Here is a 19925-nt window from a genome sequence, read left to right as displayed (position 1 = left end):
CTCCACATTTATAATGCCTCTTAGTGGCTGACGGATGCCTGCTTCTCACTCAGGGCTGTCTATGTTAATGAAGGAGAGATAGTCACTAGTGGGCAGAGCTTTCCCACTCTGATGACAAGGGAGAATGTCAATCAAAGTGTTTCTGCAGATTGTTTTTATCAAGTGTGATTATAAAAACACAATTAATTAATGCTTCCCATTAGAAGCTGGATATATTCACACACTGCTGCCACACAACTGTGTTTAAACCCCTTATTAAAGTGAATTATGCATAATAAAAATACAAAGCACCAGTGAATAATTTTTTATTGGTCGCGTGTGTGTGTGTTTTTACACATGTAGGTGTTGTTTGCGCATGCAGGTTTGTTTCTCCTTGTATTGGATTTGCTGACAGCGAGGCGTGTGTGAACGAGTGGGAGATGTGCTAATATTTTAAGGTCTTGTGAATCACGCTGTTTTCTTAAACTGGCAGAAGGAGGAGACGTAGAAAATCGCTGGGCAAAGGAAATGTGCCAATTAGTGCCGGTCGGTTTGCAAGGGCACGAGTTACTTTGAAGCAAATTATGCATAAATCTGCTCAACAGAAGATTATTCAAATGATGGAATGCAAATGAGGCAGACAGTGATTGGTGGGTTCAGTGATGATGTAATGTAAAATGTAATAGGGGTGTGAACCTACACTGGTCTCACCCTTCGGTTACGATTATCATGCCATCGATTCGGTTCAATTCGATATCTCGGTGCATTGACGATGCTTTCCATACATTATTAGATTTTTTCTTCACAACACAAGAATTTTTTAAAATTAAAATCTAGAAATATATTATTATTTATATATTATTTGTTATACAATATTGTCATTTAAGACAAGCAGTAAGATATATGAACTGTACCTTTAATTTGACCTGCTCAAAGAAAGCACGCTGTTTTAGACAAAACTTCAACACATGCACAGAAGACAGCTTGAGCATTTATAGCAAATAAACTAATGTAAATATTATCCTGCTTGCTTTTTGAGCACTGTCAAGCAAGTACACTCCTATGATTGGTCATTGTCTTCACCTGCTCAACAGAAAGGGCTGCGATTGGCTTTAGAAATGAAAGCGCTGTTCATCGATGAGTGACGCAGGAAGAACAGCCGCGGTTACAGTCTATATGTGCATAATACGCGGTTATCACAGGTAATCCGTAATAGACACAGTGAAGAAATCTCGCACCACAGGCACGCTTGTGTCCACAAGTATGGCTTTAACAGCTGAGAGGAGAGGAAGGGTTACCTCATGAACACCCCAGCGGGTCAAATGTCTAAAGTGAGAGAGAGAGGCAGAGTTGAAGTTTTACAGCTTTTCTCCCTAGTAGTGAAATAGCGGCCTGTGCTGTACCTTCTTCAGTGTCAGTGAAAGACTGTCCAGTAAACTCACAAGCACTGAATTGTGCACATCCCTGCTGAAAAATCCAGCTTAAACCAGCCTAGGCTGGTTGGCTGGTTTCAGCTGGTTGACCAGCGTGGTTTTATAGGGGTTTTGGCCATTTCCAGGCTGGTTTCCAGCTATTTCCAGCCTGGTCTTAGCTGGTCAGGCTGGAAAATGACCAGCTAAATCCAGCTAAAACCAGCTTGACCAGCCTGGTTTAAGCTGGACATTGCTGGTTTAGGCTGGGCTCCCAGCCTGACTAGGCTGGTCAAGCTGGTTTTAGCTGGTCGTCTCCCAGCCTAAAACCCCTCTAAAACCAGCCTGGTCGACCAGCTAAAACCAGCCAACCAGCCTAGGCTGGTTTAAGCTGGATTTTTCAGCAGGGACTTATCTGCTTTTTAAGTAGTAGGAGCATTTTATTTACTTGCCTCTTTCACCATAGTATTTTACGCCGACATATTGCGTATGAGATAAATGATGTCAGTACGTAACAACCGGTTATGATCTATTACTGAACCGATATCGAATTGTCCCCGTCTGCAACGCAGTGCACTGAAGAAACAGTTAGTTTTGACACCCCTAAAATGTAATGTGTATTTCTATAATGCATTTATTGTGTATGGCCATACACCCAAAGCGCTTTACAATCATGAGAGGGGGGTCTCTCCACACCACTACCAGTGTGCAGCATCCACTTGGATGGTTCGATAGCAGCCACAGGACAACAGCGCCAGTGCGCTCACCACACACTAGCTATTGGTGTAGTGAAGAGACAATGATAGAGCCAATTTGGTGGATGGAGATGATAAAGAGATCACGACTGGTAACGTCTCATCCGAAAGACAGGTGTTGATCTGATGTCATAGCATTGGGTTTAACCTTACCTATCATTTAGTCTTCTAGATCAGTGGCTCTCAAACTGGGGGTCGCAGAATAATTTCAAGGGGTCGCGAGAGTGATTTAAAAATAGTGTAATTTTCTGTGATTATAATATATATTTTTCAGTATTATAAGTGAAAGCTAATATTTTCAGATTTTATAAAGATATCACTGATGAATTCATCAAGTATTTAGGACACGTTCAGGCAGAATGCATCTTTGCACTTAAAACGCAGCGCTCAGGAACAGTTTAAAACTGTTGTCATGTCAACTTGCTTCAGTAAACAAAGCCGGCAACGCTTGTCCCGCCTTCGCGCTCTTCTTATTGGCCCACTGCACTGGACTGAATCATTCAGTTAACGCCTTCTGCCTTCAGATGACAGGAGATACAACCGCGAAAATGTAAAGCGGTGAAGACGAGAGAATGAAAACAACACTGACAGATTTAGTTTTAGAAACCAGCTAAAGCTACAGATAATGGCACATCTGATTACTGATCATGTGGGGAATGTTAATCCACCATCTACACTTTTCCAAGAGTGGATAAAAGACTTCCACTGGCTTCAAGTCTGCTGTGAAAATAACTAAAGCATTCACTGTAAAGTCTGTGGGACAGAATTTTCAGGTAACTGTTTGCCACATCTACACATTTTAAGCATGAGAGGTTCTGTTTAATCCTTCATTTAATCACCAGATGCTGTCAGTCGTGCAAGTGCCAGATATATGTAAAATATAACACGTACACTATCGCAAAAGGGCTGGCACTGACCAAGATTAAACTAATATTGCAGCTCCTGAAAAGACTGGTATTGCTATTAAAATGATGTATACAAATAATAAGGTATATGTCAAAAGCATCTGTGCAATATCAGACACCATCTGTGAGAACACAGTACAGTTAACGTATTGTTAACAGATTCATTAATGAACTCATGTCAAGCAGTGCGTGCAGGGCTGGTGAGTGGTCTGTGTATCTTTTGGTCACTCAATTATGTTATAAAAATGTGTTTTCTTGTGATAACGGGATTTCATTAAGACATGTTTTCCTCACGCATGCATATATACATATATTTTTTTTGCTTGTTAGTTTTGATTAGTGTTGATTTCAAATGCAATAAATCTGTTTATAAAACTTTTAGTAACGGTGCAATAATTGGTGGGTGCGCCTAAATTAAAATATTTAGGAGCACCAGTGCTACCAAGCAAAAATGTTAATTTCGAGCCCTGTAATGTATAGTAAATATAGTTAAAATATTGTGAACAGCTGAAAATATGTTATTTTTATTGTTTGGATATGCTTTGGTAGTGGGGGGGTCGCGAGTTCTTGACGAAAGTACATTGCGGGTCGCTGGCTTAAAAGTTTGAGAACCACTGTTCTAGATGATAAATAGAATAAAACAAAATCTCTGTTTAATGTAAACACATGCTTGATGTATGCTTTTGTAGGCATCTGATTGACAGTTTAGACTTTTTTTAAACAGAAAAGGACACTTTAGTACACTAAAAAATGCTGGGTTTTTGTAACCCAATTTGGGTCAATATGGACAAACCTAGCCATTGGGCTAAAACGTGTCATTTAAATTTAATTGAACAAAAAAAAACAACCACTGGGTTCAACCCAGGCACATTCTGAAAACATGGCCTTATATACATTTCTAGAGGGCGTGTGTGTGAATAAGTGTGTATGGTTGTTTCCCAGTGATGGGTTGCGGCTGGAAGGGCATCCGCTGCATAAAACAAATGCTGGATAAGTTGGCGGTTCATTCCGCTGTGGCGACACCGGATTAATGAAGGGACTAAGCCGAAAAGAAAATGAATGAATGAATGAATGAATGTCCGCCAGAGGCCAATATGTTTGCTTTTTCAGATCTCAAATTTCTCTCCCGAGTGTCATTTGCACCTGCTCTTCTCGTAGGAATCCACCAGAGGCCGCTGTCGACTGACTGACTGACTGACTGACTGACTGACTGACTGATCGACTGACCCACCCACCTCCTTCCCTAAACCCAACCAATAGTGTTTAAGAAAAGCCCTTGCCTGATTTTTACCACGTTTTCAGATTTTACCCCATTCTCACCCTGTTATTTACTTGTTTATTTTATTTTTGGGATTTTGTTTTTGTCTTATTTGCGTTTTGGAACCATTCTTTGCTGGACTCAAACCCCATCATCGTGGTCAACTCCTCTCTGTGTCTCAAGTATGCCAATGTACATGGTGAGCTACTGGACAAACTGGTAACAGCGGGAAAGCGTCCACATGGTGGTATGCGGTCAGCTGGTAAGCACAAAAGGAAAGGTGTCATACCACCCCGTGGCTTTCGTTTTAAAGATGAAATGCAGCCATGTGTACCTCTGGCTACATAATCCGTGAACTCCAGAAATGAATATAGGGATATGAATCAGAATGAGCCTATGTTAATTGCGTTTGTCTGTATTTGACCCAACATTGGTGTATAATTGTACAAAAGTCTGCAGATTGTGGTTCATATGTGTTTATGTTGTGAAATAAATGTAGACGTTTTGCATAAACTTTAATATTGTTGGTAATTTTTCAAGATGAACATAAAGTTTGCTTGATTATCCATGCATCTTTTTATTTTGTTCTGTAAAAATTGGATTTGATTACTCTAAAGCATATCACAACATTGTATTTAAACATTTATACTACCAATCCGCTAAATACTTGACTCTAATTGGCTGATGAACAATCTAAGGCGTGCAGTTATTTTTACAGTAAATAAATCCACAGCTGAAAAGGAGATACAGCCAGATCCAGTAATGGCAATATTTGGTGTGACACTTGAAAACCTGGCACTACCAGCAGGTCAATTAAATGCACTAGCGTTCTCTTCTTTGTTGGCCCGAAGGCTTATACTTTTGCAGTGGAAGTCAACTAAACCACCAACACATACTAAATGGGTAGAAAATGTCATGGCATATCTAAAGCTAGAAAAAATCAAATATAGCACCCAAGGCTCATACCCTTCCTGTCATATTTTGAAAACAGATTTATTCCAAATACTTGAATTGTAAGCTCCCCCCAAGCCCCCCCCCCCCCCAACTTACCCCTTAATGTATTTATACTATATTTTTTAATTACTTTTTTTTCTTTTGATTAGTATTATTTCACCTGGTATTTGCTTTCCTTTTTTTTCTCATGTATTTTGTTCTTGCATATTTTTGAGTTGCTCTGTTAAAAAGTTTTACTGAAAAATTCAATAAAAAGACTTGTCTACTACTACTACAATAAATCCACACTTAAGGCAATATAGGCTCATTCTGAAAACATAGCTCTATATAAATTTCTGGAGATCGCGAATTATGTAGCCTGAAGTACATATGGCTGCATTTTGTTTTTAAAACTAACTCTACGGGGCGGTATGATGGGTCAATCGGTGCTTTTGAAAACACTATCGGTTGGGTTTAGGGAAGGACGAGCGGCCTCTAATGGATTTACGTGAGAACAGCAGGCATGAATGGCACTTGCAAGAGAAATTTGAGATCTGAAAAAGCGTCCACAGCGGCCTCTGGTGGATTTACGCGAGAACAGCAGGCATGAATGGCACTTGCAAGAGAAATTTGAGATCTGAAAAAGCGTCCACAGCGGCCTCTGGTGGGTTCGCAAAAACATAAACTGTAAAAAAAAAAAAAAAAATGTAGCTCCTGGGACGTATTTGCCGCTCTCCAGAAATGTATATTGAGGTACGTTTTCAGAACTAGCCTGGGTTGAAGAAACGAGTCGTACACAGCAGCAGTTCGAGGACAAAAACCTGGCAAATGTCTGAAATACAACCTGACAACTAATCTGAACGATGTGTTTAGGTACGGTAATCATAGTGGAACGATTGAACTGTTGAGTTATTAGGAAATAATGCACACCTGACCTGTCTATAGGTCAATAAGAGGCACAAAAAGAGGCATTTCATTAACATCCACGTTACTTATCCATGTTATTTATACTACAGGGCTGCTGAATGCTTGATTCTGATTGGTCAATGAATATTCTGAAGTCAAGAGTGTTCAAACTCTGACTTGGAGGGCCGGTGTCCTAAACTAGCTCAAGCTCTTACTAGATATACTAGAAACTTTCTGCCAGGTGTGTTGAAGCAAGTTTGTAGCTACACTCAGCAGGACACCGGCCCTCCAGGACCGAGTTTGGACACCCCTGATCTAAGGCATGCAGTTATTGTAAGATAAATGCACAGCTAAAGTAGTTCAAGTAGGTTTGGAGCACATTACAGTTTTATATCACTACACTGAATGATTTGAGTTATTTCACAGCTACAACAGTCAAAAAAAGTCACAACAAAATAAAACACTTTAGATGAGATGTGTAAGAATACTGCACAGAAGCAGTTTGAGGACGAAAACCTGACAAAGGTCTGAAATACAACATCCGAACAGCAGTTTTAGCTTTGGGAACTGTATTATAAGCGGAGTAATTGACTCTTGTCCATTGTATTATTACAAAATATTGCACACCCAAAAGTGGCATCAATTATTCTTTAAGTAAAGTATACATCCACACCAAACCAAACAAATATGTGTACCGTTATGGATCTGGCAACACTAATGATTCCTGTTTCCCCAGGAGGAAAAGACGCAACTTCAGCAAGCAGGCGACGGAGATCCTGAACGAGTATTTCTACTCTCACCTCAGTAACCCTTATCCCAGTGAAGAGGCCAAAGAGGAGCTGGCCAAGAAATGTGCCATCACGGTTTCACAGGTGAGTCTGTCCTATCTGAAACAATAGAGCGCACACTATAGCCTTCAAAAGGAGATTTAAAGGGATAGTTCACCCCAAAATGAAAAAGCACTCACTATTTACTCTCCCTCAAGTGGTTCCAAACCTTTATGAGTGTCTTTATTCTGTTGAACACAAAAGGAGATACTTTGAAGAAAGCAGAAAACCTGTAACTTCTATAGTAGGAAAAACAAATACTATGGAAGTCAATGGTTTCGGATTTCCTCAAAATATCTTTTTTGATTTCGTTACGTTCAGTTTGGAACAATTAAAGGGTGAGTAAATCATGACAGAATTTTCAGTTTTGGGTGAACTATTCCTTTTAAGGCACAGTATGTACGTTTTTTACCACTAGAGGGTGTGTATTCACAACAAACAAAGGTGTAGTTTGATGACGGCGTTGGGAATCATGGGAGTTGTGGCCTTCATTACATCCTACGGGACTCATGATGTTGATGGATGAGAGAGTTTAGAACACTTATTATCATGGTAGTATGAAGCAGAACAAGGCTGAAAGCAGAAGTGAAACGTATGAAAGCAGCAGAGCTTTTATTATGCCATCATCCACCACTTCCTGTTCTTCAGCTCATGATCACATGCAGAAAAAGCAGTGCTTTTTATAAGACTAAAACATTTTAGGCTTTTGTTATAATGCTGCGCTGTGCAGTCAAATAAAACACACAACATATTAAAGCATCACTGCTGTTAATCAAACCAGAAATCGAGGGTGTGTGGTATCATACAGCACACACAGCACACGATCTGTCTCACTAGTTAAAATAGCTTATTTCTCTGGATTTAAAAGTTCTTCAGAACATTTGGGATAATGCCAAAGTACATATGTCAACGTAATATACAACACAGTTCTAATGTTTTTGTGATATTTTAATGACAAGATCTTACATATTGTGCCTTTAACATAACCAACAAATTTGTTCAACCCAGGCTTATTGGAAATATGTGCCCAGAGCTACATTTTTGAGAACTGAGAAATACATACACTGGTCTATGTCTGCTTGCAGTTTTATTTTTCAGAACTTCACTAGAGGGCGCTGTATACATTTCTGCAATTATTAACTTCCTTCTTATGCACGTGCATGAAAGAAACCGGTGGTCTTGTTGTCGTGCATAATATATCAACTCAATTCAATTCACCTTTATTTGTATAGCGCTTATACAATGTAGATTGTGTCAAAGCAGCTTCACATAAAAGGTCACAGTAAATAGGAACAGTGTAGTTCAGTTTGTAGTGTTTAAGTTCAGTTCAGTTTAGCTCAGTTCAGTGTGGTTTAATAATCACTACTGAGAGTCCAAATATTGAAGAGCAAATCCAACGATGCGCAGCTCTACAGATCCCGAACCATGCAAGCCAGTGGCGACAGCGGAGAGGGAAAAAAAACTTCACTAATTGACGAAAGTGAAGAAAAAAACCTTGAGAGAAACCAGGCTCAGTTGGGCACGATCATTTTAATTTCTCCGCTGGCCAAATGTCTTGTGCAGAGCTGCAATCTCAGTGGCGGAGGCTGGAAGCTGGCCTCAGCGAAGACTCGTCTGTCTCTGGAGCGTCACAGGAATCAGTCTCATGTTCTCCACTCTTCCATGACTACCACAGTAGCTGCTCAGGATTCGGCCTGGTCCAGGATATGGAAACCTTGGGATCATCTCGTCGTTGGTCTTGGATCGAATCAGTGACTCTGCATAGTCTGAGGGCCTCGGGAAGAGTATCCCCAGGTGGAAATGGAGAATAAAGAAAATAATTATCGTAGCTGATGTTCACAGTGTATATCAACAAGATGCAGATCCTGTGTGGAAGCCCCCTAAGTGGTGCACGAAGTGTATGCTTTACTGAACAGATAGGTCTTTAATCTAGTTTTGAATTGGGAGAGTGTGTCTGAACCTCGGACGTTATCAGGAAGGCTATTCCAGAGTTTAGGAGCTATAAATGAGAAGGCTCGACCTCCTTTACTCGACTTTGCTATTCTAGGTACTACCAGAAGCCCTGAGTTTTGAGACCTTAAAGAGCGAGTTGTTATCAGCTTGATATCGACTGACCTACACAGCCCCTTCCCTTAACCTAACCCCAAGTGTTTTCAATAGCAAACTAGAAGAGAAAAGCCATTGCTTCAATGATTTTACACTGCTTTTTTGGGTTTCATTTTTTTCTGGTTCCAGGAACCATTATTCGTTGGACTCAAACCCCAGTCTGCTTCATCTCCCATGTCTAGCACCGTTCACCATGAATTCTTCTGCATATGTACCAAAATACCCAGAAGGAGAATCTGGCCCAATCCTAATACTATTTTTGTACCCCTACCCATTCCCATTGACCCTTGAAACAGAGTGTTAAGGGGAAGAGCTTCAAAATGTACACCTAAGAAATGGGACAGCACTACAGCACCAGCACACGTCATCATATGTCATCACATGATCTCTTACATCATATGAGATGAGACGATGGCGACTGCTGTAGTTATTCCAGTTGTGTTATTTGTTGGTATTTATCTTCAGGAAATCACTGAAGGCATTTATCATAATGATAAAATGTGGCAATAGGATCGTAACTGTACTGTGCATTTACACAGTGGCTATATTCAGCGATGTAAACACACCAAAAACAACATTAACATTATAAAAAGCTCATTCCCAGCCACTAGACTTTTCTGACAGGGTATTCGAGTGACAGAATGTTGTGGGACTGAGTTAATATTATGGATTATTGATCGCAAAATTTAGCAGATTTATTTTAGCAGGTTTTTTTTTAAAGCATAACAGTTAAAACATGAACGCGGTTATGAATATATTAAAACATGTGCTTGTTTGTTCTAAAAATTCATAATAATGACAAAAATACAAATTTATGCATCTCCTGACTTCCGTGCCGTTGTAGCTGGTGTATTCTGGGAAATTTTCGCACCCCTTGGTTTCGAGTGTGATCCTGAAAGATCTCCGTTTTAAGGGCTATCTAGCCATTCCACTTAGCCCTACGCCTTCAGCTAAAGAGAAGTGGGACTCCTCTACCCCTTCACGTGAATGCGCAAAACAAGGGGTAGGGGTAAGGGGAAGGGCTAAGGGGTAGAATTGGCATTGGGCATAAGTCTGACCATCTGTTAGTGACCTCAAGCAGAAGTGGATTCTGTATAAGGACAATGATCTAAAGCACACCAGCAAGTCCACTTCTTTATAGCCAAAGAAAAACAAAATGAAGACTTTGCAGTGGCCTAGTCAAAGTCCTGACCTAAATTCATGTAGCATGCCCTTAAAAAGGTGATGCTTAAAGAAAGCCTTCCAATGTGGCTTAAAACAACAATTCTACAAAACAGCTGAAAAGCCGTCCATCCACAGGTAAGCAGTCAGTAATATTGCCCCATAGTATTTGTTTTACGCACAAAATGCAACCCTTATGTACCTGCGGACACATATTTCTCGGTTCTCAAAAATGTTCCCCTGAGCACATTTTCCCAACGAGCCTGTGTTGAGTTTGTTCGAGGTGCTCTGTGACACTGTGAAGGTGCAGAGAATTTGGCTCAAATACAAATGACGAAACACAGCAGTGCAGCCCTGCAATATCTCAAAATGATATAAAGCACAACAGTGAGCAGTTTTTGGATCCTGGAGGTATTTCGACCATTTTCTTTATTGTTATTTCACAGAGGTTTAAAGTAAAGTTTAATTTGAGTTAATTAAGAGAAATTAAAGTGCTGGCTTGCAACATTTGTTTAGCAAAAACAGTTCATTTACAGCCCAAGCTGCCAAAATAATAATAATAATTATATAAATATATATACACATGCAAAACGTTCCTATATATTTTGAATTAACCCAGCAGGCGCACAACATCATAAGATGTTAATATTAGGTTAGATTTAGATCATGACGTCAGGTGACCAAAATTCAATGTCTAGTCAGGGTCTAAGGACAACATTATTTTGACGTCTAATAACCACGGCAAATTACGTTGTTATTTGGTTGATTTTAGGTTGTGTTGGAAAGTGACCAAAATCCAACCTCTGATAGATGTCGTAGTGGTAAAGTCCACACAACGTCCAGGTGTAAAATGAATAGACGTTGATATTTGGTTGATTTTAGGTTGGACATTGGACACTGACGTCTGCTTGAGGTCAACTTGATTTTCATTTCTAAACAAAATCCAACGTCATGTTTACGTCCTGTGCCTGCCGGGAAGGTATTACATTCATTCATTCATTTTCCTTTAGCTTAGTCCCTTTATTTATCAGGGGTAGCCACAGCAGAATGAACTGCCAACTATTCCAGCATATGTTTTACGCAGCGGATGCCCTTCCAGCAGCAACCCATTACTGGGAAACACCCATACACGCTTGCGTTCACACACACACACTCATACACTAAGGTCAATTTAGTTTACCCAATTCACCTATAGTGCATGTGTTTGGGGGACACCGGAGCACCCGGAGGAAACCCACGCCAACACAGGGAGAACACGCGAACTTCACACAGAAATGCCAACTGATCCAGCCGGGACTCGAACCAGCTGCTCAGGTATTACAGATCATAGCAAACAAACATTTTATTGTTTAGATTTTAGCATTTTTATTATTTAGAAATTCACTAGTAGCAGCGAAATCATTTCAAAATGAATCCCACATCAACCCTAAGCTCGCATAAGATCATGAAAAAGTAGCACTTTTCAACAAAAACCCCTCCAAAATGGTATTTTTACCTCCAGAATTGGACTGTTGTGCTGCACAGATCTGGGCACAGATGAAACTGAACGTGAGCCGCTTTTATGGTTTATGTCTGTGTAACGGTTGGGTGTGTACAAGAGGTGGTCTCTGTAAAAAAGCCCCTTGTTTTTGTGCCCTCAGGGGAAGGGAAGCACCATCACTGTGTCACAGGTATGTTCATTAAAACATCGTCTGTCAGTCCGTCCGCTGTGTTGTCTGTCACTGTGTCTCTGTGTGCTCAAAACAGAAACAAAACAGCCCCAAATTACATTATTAGCATCTAAAATGAATAATATTGGTGGTGTTTTCTCAAATTTTGCAGCAATATTTACAGTATTAACTACTATCCTGCTGCCTGCTTGATATATGCGACCAATACACACTTATTCACACTCATACACCACGGCCAATTTAGTTTATTCAAACCTATAGCGCATGTGTTTGGACTGTGGGGGGAACCGGAGCACCCGGAGGAAACCCACACCAACACGGGGAGAGCATGCAAACTCCACACAGAATAACAAACAGTGGCCGAATAACAAACAGAACATAATACTGTCATTTATTCAATGCAAAACTTAAAATAAGACATCCAGCCAATGCAAACATTATGAGGACGATAATATGTATATTTTGCTCATGTCTTCTGGGTGTTTTTTTATTGGATCCAGAGATTATGATATGAGCGAGGCGTTTTTTTTATAGCGCTTCTTGAACCATCCGGTACCCCATTGGCAGTTTAAGGATTGTTTGGAGATATTTTATGAAGGAACCATAGCTCGGGGTGGATGTAATTTGAATATGTCTGAGTTTCTGACACCGTTAATATGCTTTTGCTAAAGGTTGGTCCATTTACAATGTCCTACAGTAGTATGAGAATACCAGTCGCTGTAAAACATGTGTAAAAATGCATGCATGGTTGTTTTGTTTAAACTCATATTTTATTGAAGTTTGGAGTAAAAACATGTTTTTTTATTGACTATAAACCTAACATTAGTGAAACCATGTGTCAGGGTAACTTGTTTTCATTACTGAGGGAAAATATGATTCATTTGAATTCAAAATATTGTCACAAATGCAAATACTGTTTTTGTATCATCAACTCATTATAATAGAATGATGAAGGACCGTGTGACACTGAAAATTCAGTTTTAAATCATTGAAATAAATCAGATTTTAACACGTAATCAAAAACAACATACCTCTTTCAAGTTGTAATAATATGTCATGATATTACTGAATTTACTGCATTTTTCATGAAAAAACCATCCTCGGTGAGCCTTATTAAGCATTAAAACATGGAATTTCACATTAATCACTTATATTATTTTTATTTATTGATTATTTTTTTAATTTGGGGAGAAATAATTTTTTTTCTAATATTGATCTGCATTTGTTTCTCTTTCTGCCTCTCTCTCAGGTGTCTAACTGGTTTGGTAATAAGCGCATTCGCTATAAGAAGAACATCGGAAAGTTCCAGGAGGAGGCGAATCTGTACGCAGCAAAGACGGCAGTGACAGCGGCTCAGGCTGTAGCGGCTGCAGTACAAAACAGCCAGAACAACTCACCCGCAACACCCAGCTCCGGTATACACACACAACATTAAACGGAAATGACATACATCCAAATGAAAGGGTTTCTGAAAAAACTGTTTTCCTATTGAAACGGTTCCCACCTTAAAGGACTGATTGCCTCACCTTTAAAGACTGATTACTGATAGCCCCGCCCTAAAGGACTGATAGCCCCGCCCTAAAGGACTGATAGCTCCGCACAAAAGGACTGATACCCTCACACTAAAGGACTGAAACTCCACCCAAAAGGACTGATAACCTCCTCTTAAAGCACTGAAAGCTCCACCCAAAAGGACTGATAACCTCCTCCTAAAGGACTGAAACTCCACCCAAAAGGACTGATAACGTCTTCCTAAAGGACTGAAAGCTCCACCCTAAAGGACTGATAACCTCTTCCTAAAGGATTGAAAGCTCCACCCTAAAGGACTGATAACCTCCTTCTAAAGGACTGAAACTCCACCCAAAAGGACTGATAACCTCCTCCTAAAGCACTGAAAGCTCCACCCTAAAGGACTGATAACCTCCTTCTAAAGGACTGAAACTCCACCCAAAAGGACTGATAACCTCCTCCTAAAGCACTGAAAGCTCCACCCAAAAGGACTGATAACCTCCTCCTAAAACACTGAAAGCTCCACTTAAAAGGACTGATAACCTCTTCCTAAAGGACTGAAACTCCACCCAAAAGGACTGATAACCTCCTCCTAAAGGACTGAAACTCCACCCAAAAGGACTGATAACGTCTTCCTAAAGGACTGAAAGCTCCACCCAAAAGGACTGATAACCACCTCCTAAAGCACTGAAAGCTCCACTTAAAAGGACTGATAACCTCCTCCTAAAGGACTGAAACTCCACCCAAAAGGACTGATAACGTCTTCCTAAAGGACTGAAAGCTCCACCCTAAAGGACTGATAACGTCTTCCTGAAGGACTGAAAGCTCCACCCTAAAGGACTGATAACCTCTTCCTAAAGGACTGAAAGCTCCACCCTAAAGGACTGATAGCCTCTTCCTAAAGGATTGAAAGCTCCACCCTAAAGGACTGATAGCCTCTTCCTAAAGGATTGAAAGCTTCACCCTAAAGGACTGATAGCCCCACCCTAAAAGACTGATAGTCCCACCCTAAAGGATTGAAAACTCCACTCTAAAGGACTGAAAGCTCCACCCTAAAGGACTGATAGTCCCACCCTAAAGGATTGATAGCCCCACCCTATAGGACGGATAGTCTCACCCTAAAGGACTGATAGCCCCACCCTAAAGGACTGATACCCTTGCCCTAAAGGACTGATACCCTTGCCCTAAAGGACTGATAGCCCAACCCTAAAGGACTGATAGCTCCACCCTAAAAGACTGAAAGGTCCACCCTAAAGGACTAATAGCCCCGCCTTACAAGACTAATGACTGATAGTCCCACCCTAAAGGACTGAAAGCTCCACTCTAAATGACTAAAAGCCCCGCCTTAAAAGACTGATGACTGATAGTCCCACCCTAAAAGACAGAAAGCTCCACCCTAAAGGACTGATAGCCCCACCTTAAATGAGTGATAGCCCCGCCCTTAAGGACTGATAGCCCCGCCCTAAATGACTAATTGTCCTGCCCTAAATGACTGATAGCCCCGCCCTAAATGACTGATAGTCCCACCCTAAATGACTGATAGTCCCACCCTAAATGACTGATAGTCACCGTAAATCACTGTTAGTCTCGCTCTAAATCACTTATAGCCCCCCAAATGACCGATTGCCCCCATATTCACTGAGAGCTTCACTCTAACTGACTGATAGCTCCGCCCTAAAGGCATTACATGTGACCAGAAGTTAAGTCATTTTGAGAGGGGAGGGAAGGCTATGGTGTTTGATTAAAATTGAGGGCAAATATATTTTAACTAAATAATGAGGTGCAAAGACACAGCACATTGTTTATAACAATCACTACTATATATTTAAAAATAAGAAAAGTAAATGCTGATTTCATGCTGACACATATTTCTAAAACTAATTTAAAAATACAAACTAAACTGAGTATTAAAAGCGTTCTGTCTATCATCTTCTCTACAGGTTTTCAGATGAAAGATGAAGAGTTTCAACTGGACGCAGCAGAAGATAAAAACAACCTGTTAAACAACATGTTCACTGGTACGGCAGACTCTTCCTGTGATCATTCATTATCATTAGATTATCATTCCTCCGTCTGTCTTCCTGTCCTTCCTGTTTGTGAGTGTGTGTTTATTAGTGAATATGCATATATAGCATCGCACTGATGACCCTTTTGTAAGTGAGCATCTCTTGTCAATAACACAGAACATAAGCTTTGTGATAAGCAAAAATGAGCAAAATATTTATGAATTGTAAAGCATGCATATAGATAGCTAAATGTCAGCTATAAACAAACTATAATACCACTGTATGACTTTTGGCTTCATTAACAGAATATGTCATTTGATTATCAACACAATGAGGCTGTGAAAGCAGCTAGTCACAGTTTTTTACAGACGCTAGGACACATTTCTCAATACTTAGGTCACTTCTGCAAAACTCTTCACACATTTCTCCTACCCGACTTTCAGCCTGGCAAAGCAGTTCACATTCAAAAGACACTACAACTACCAAAACACTTGATTCAGGTCTCAAATAAACTCACTCTAACAGAACACTAGCAAAGGTTGACAGCCGACATACACACTTTGTCACCCACAAAACATTGAGCTAAAAACACTAACAACATGCAGCATCACACAGTGTTTTCTTGTGTAAAACAAGGACACATCTCTGTTTATAACTGCAATATATGTTACTGGAATCAATCAGACATGATGCAGAATTCCTCAATATTTTATTTCGATTATTTATTTTTAGTAATTCCAAAATACAAGAATTTGTCTCCACACCATCCACTGACACAGATACAACAGTAATGCTAATCTGGCTGGTTTACCTGCATTTTTAGATGTGAAATATGTTCCAATAAAACATCGCTGTTGAATTGTGCTGTCTTATTCAGGTTTTCATTATGTTCTTGTTTTGAACATGAGTTTAACAGTTTTGAACACAGTATGTGAGCACGTGTGAAATGTCCTGTACCTACACAGATTTTTGGCAGCTGTTGTGTCTGAGTGAGAAAAGAATTGATGAAATTTGAGAGATTATTGAAGACATTGAATGCATTTAGGGGCAACGCAGTGGCGCAGTAGGTAGTGCTGTTGCCTCACAGCAAGAAGATCGCTGGTTCGAGCCTCGGCTGGGTCAGTTGGCATTTCTGTGTGGAGTTTGCATGTTCTCCCTGCGTTCACGTGGGTTTCCTCCGGGTGCTCCGGTTTCCCCCACAGTCCTAAAACATGTGGTACAGGTTAATTGGGTAGGCTAAATTGTCCGTTGTGTATGTGTGTGAATAAGTGCGTATGTGTTTCCCAGTGATGGGTTGCAGCTGGAAAGGCATCCACTGCATAAAACAAATGTTGGATGATTTGGCGGTTCATTCCGCTGTGGCGACCCCAGATTAATAAAGGGACTAAGCCGAAAAGAAAATGAATGAATGAATGCATTTAGTGCCAAAACAATGAGAATTGATCCTCAGTTTAGCCCACACAGACTTCTGTTGTGCTCACTGTGTCAGGAGTTCTGCAAAAGTGAACTAAGTATTGAGAAATGTGCCCTAGCATCTGTAAAAAACTGTAATACATAAGTTTTCCTGTTTTAATAATGTCCCAATGACCTATGTAGTCCCAAATAAGTTTTGAATTGTCTATATAGCTGTGATGTTTATGTATTTCTGTGATGATGACAATAGACTCGCATGCTGGAGGAAACATGGCTCTTTATTATTCACTTGCACACACTAACTTCCTTACATGCGCCACCTGCTTGTGACGTCAACTCACGTGACTTTACAGGTCACATCCAAATGCATATGTTACAATAGCTACAGGGTATTAAAGGGGTCATGAACTGAGAAACTAAAATGCTCTTGATCTTTTGACATATTAGAGCTCCTAATATTCTAAAAACATCCTGTAAGTTTCAGAGCTCAAACCTTTTTTGTTACTCTAAAATCAGCTTATGTTAAAGTCAGTCTAAAAAATGACACGTTTCGGAATGTTCGACTCTATGATGTAATAAAGTTGATAAGCCCCGCCTACTTATAGATCACTGCCTATTTACACCTGTTAATATGCAAAACTGTTAGCCAATCAGAGCAGTGTGCATTGGGGTACTATTATTTATTTAGTTTTTATATGTTGATATGTGTGTATTTAAGCTTCCTCCATGCACCTTGAATTGACCCAAGTGAACAAATAAAGTGAATTAAATTAAACATTTTAAAATTTAATAATTTTTTAATTAAATTAAATTGAATTCAATTAAATTAAAGGCGGCTCAGTGGTTAGCACTGTCGCCTCACAGCAAGAAAGTCCCAGCTGGGTCAGTTGGCATTTCTGTGTGGAGTTTGCATGTTCTCCCCGTGTTGGCGTGGGTTTCCTCCTGGTGCTCCGGTTTCCCCCACAGTCCAAACACATGTGCTATAGGTGAATTGGATGAACTAAATTGGCCGTAGTGTATGTGTGTGTGTGTGTGAGAATGTGAGCATGTATGGGTGTTTCCCAGTACTGGGTTGCAGGTGAAAGGGCATCCGCTGTGTAAAACATGTGCTGTAATAGTTGGTGGTTCATTCCGCTGTGGCGACCCCTGATGAATAAAGGGACTAAGCTGAAGGACAATGCAAAACTGATCAGAGGAGTGGGCGTTTACAATTGGCCACGCCCACTCAGATAGAGTCTTTAAATGCGTGGGTCAAAAACAGCACAGAAACTGCGTCTAAATTATGATATTTTAGATATAAAATCTTTATATTAATATAGGAGGATCACAGAGAAATGTACAAAATAGGATTTAGGAATTTATTGTATTTTACATCATAGAATAAAATGATAAAAAAGACAAACTTACTGTCAAGCATCTCTCTGTTTGTCTTCAGGTACTTCAGGTTCATATGGTTTACCAGGTTCAGGAGACTTGTTTATGAGTATGTCCAGTCTGAACGGGTCATACCAGCCCAATCAGGTCACTGGCGCTGGACAGACACAGGTAGCACACACACGTGCACGCACACACGCATGTTTTTATTTAACTAGAACTAGACCAGCATTCTACACCACTCTTCTGCCTGCCTGAACACTGATGAAATGTTTCCACCATCTAAGATCTGGCTTTTTATCCTATCCCTATTACAGTTGAAGTCAAAATTATTAACCCTTCTGAACTATTAGCCCCCCTGTATATATTTCCCCCCCAAAAAAGAATATTTCTCGACACATTTCTAAACATAATAGTTTTAATAACTCATTTCTAATAACTGATTTATTTTATCTTTGCCATGATGACAGTAAATAATATTTGACTAGATATTTTTCAGGATACTTCTATACAGCTTAAAGTGACATTTAAAGGCTTAACTAGGTTAATTAGGGTAAAGTTAGGGTAATTAGACAAGTCAGTGAGTACGTTTACATGGACACCAATAAGTGAGGTTTAATTTGAAACTAATTTCGAGAGGAGCACGTGCTCATGATTGACCCAGCTGGCCCACATTAGCTAATAAAGGTGAATTGAATTGAATTGAATCATGATCCTCCAATCAAAGGATCCCAAGTCACTATATATATCCTCATTTCCTTTCTACACTGAAAAAAATTATTCAAAGATGATTCCTTGGATTTACTAAATTTTTTTACGTTTAGTGGTTGTAAACAATTTATTTGTGTTGAATTTAAACAAACTAATTAAGTTGAACATTGCTCAATTTAATTTGTTTGTTTAAATTCAACACAAATAAATTGTTTGCAACAGTTTTGCATGCAACACTTTTTTCAGTGTACAACTATCTTCATCTGGAGAAAACCCCCCTCCTCCCCTTCTTCCACCTTTATCCAGAATGGGTGGCACGGTGGCCCTGTGACTAGCACTGTGGCCTCACAGCAAGAATACCAATGGAGTTGGGTCCTCGCAGGGCCATCTGGTATTTCTGTGCGGAGTTTGCATCTTCTCCCTGCACTGAAAAAAGTGTTGCATGCAAAACTGTTGCAAACAATTTATTTGTGTTGAAATTAAACAAACAAATTAAATTGAGCAATGTTCAACTTAATTTGTTTGCTTAAATTCAGCCCTAATAAATTGTTTACAACCACTCAACGTAAAAAAAAATTTAGTGAATCCAAGGAATCATCTTTGAATAATTTTTTTCAGTGTGTGGGTTTCCTCCGAGTTCCCCGGTTTCCTCCCACCGTCCAAATATGCTCTATATTAAAGATAAAATAAGCCTAAATCTTTTTTTTTATGTCTTACTCTCAGGAAGTTCACCTTGGCCTCAGCAGCAGGGGAGTTTGAGAATGACCTGAGCTCAATTTCCCCTCGCCCTATGAAAGGCTCGAGGATCTCTTGAGCTCAGGGCTCTCTCCTGGGACAGCACGCCAAACAAGCAATGTATAAATCATGAGCTAACTGTGAACTCTTGAATTTGATATTAATACGATTAAGACAATACTCTGATTACGAGTCGACCATGTAAACAGCGGTTCTTAATTAATTTAATCCTATTAAGGTCATAATCGAACTAAACAGAAATGGATTT

General features: G+C 39.9%; 1 protein-coding gene across 2 annotated transcripts in view; it reads left to right on the top strand.

The window, feature by feature from the left end:
- The window catches only part of pbx3a (pre-B-cell leukemia homeobox 3a), a 95348-nt gene that overhangs the window by 66628 nt on the left and 8795 nt on the right, over nucleotides 1-19925 (top strand). The window contains exons 5-9 of one of the 2 annotated variants that reach the window (XM_056457275.1): nucleotides 6882-7017; nucleotides 11880-11909; nucleotides 13159-13324; nucleotides 15359-15436; nucleotides 18273-18382. In XM_056457275.1, the coding sequence (XP_056313250.1) occupies nucleotides 6882-7017; nucleotides 11880-11909; nucleotides 13159-13324; nucleotides 15359-15436; nucleotides 18273-18382 (520 nt within the window). The remainder of the gene's footprint in view (nucleotides 1-6881; nucleotides 7018-11879; nucleotides 11910-13158; nucleotides 13325-15358; nucleotides 15437-18272; nucleotides 18383-19925) is intronic. The other variant, XM_056457273.1, reaches the window with a different exon arrangement.

This window comes from Danio aesculapii, chromosome 5 (genome assembly GCF_903798145.1).
Source record: "Danio aesculapii chromosome 5, fDanAes4.1, whole genome shotgun sequence".
NCBI lineage: Eukaryota > Metazoa > Chordata > Actinopteri > Cypriniformes > Danionidae > Danio > Danio aesculapii.
This window is presented reverse-complemented; position numbering and strand designations above follow the sequence as displayed.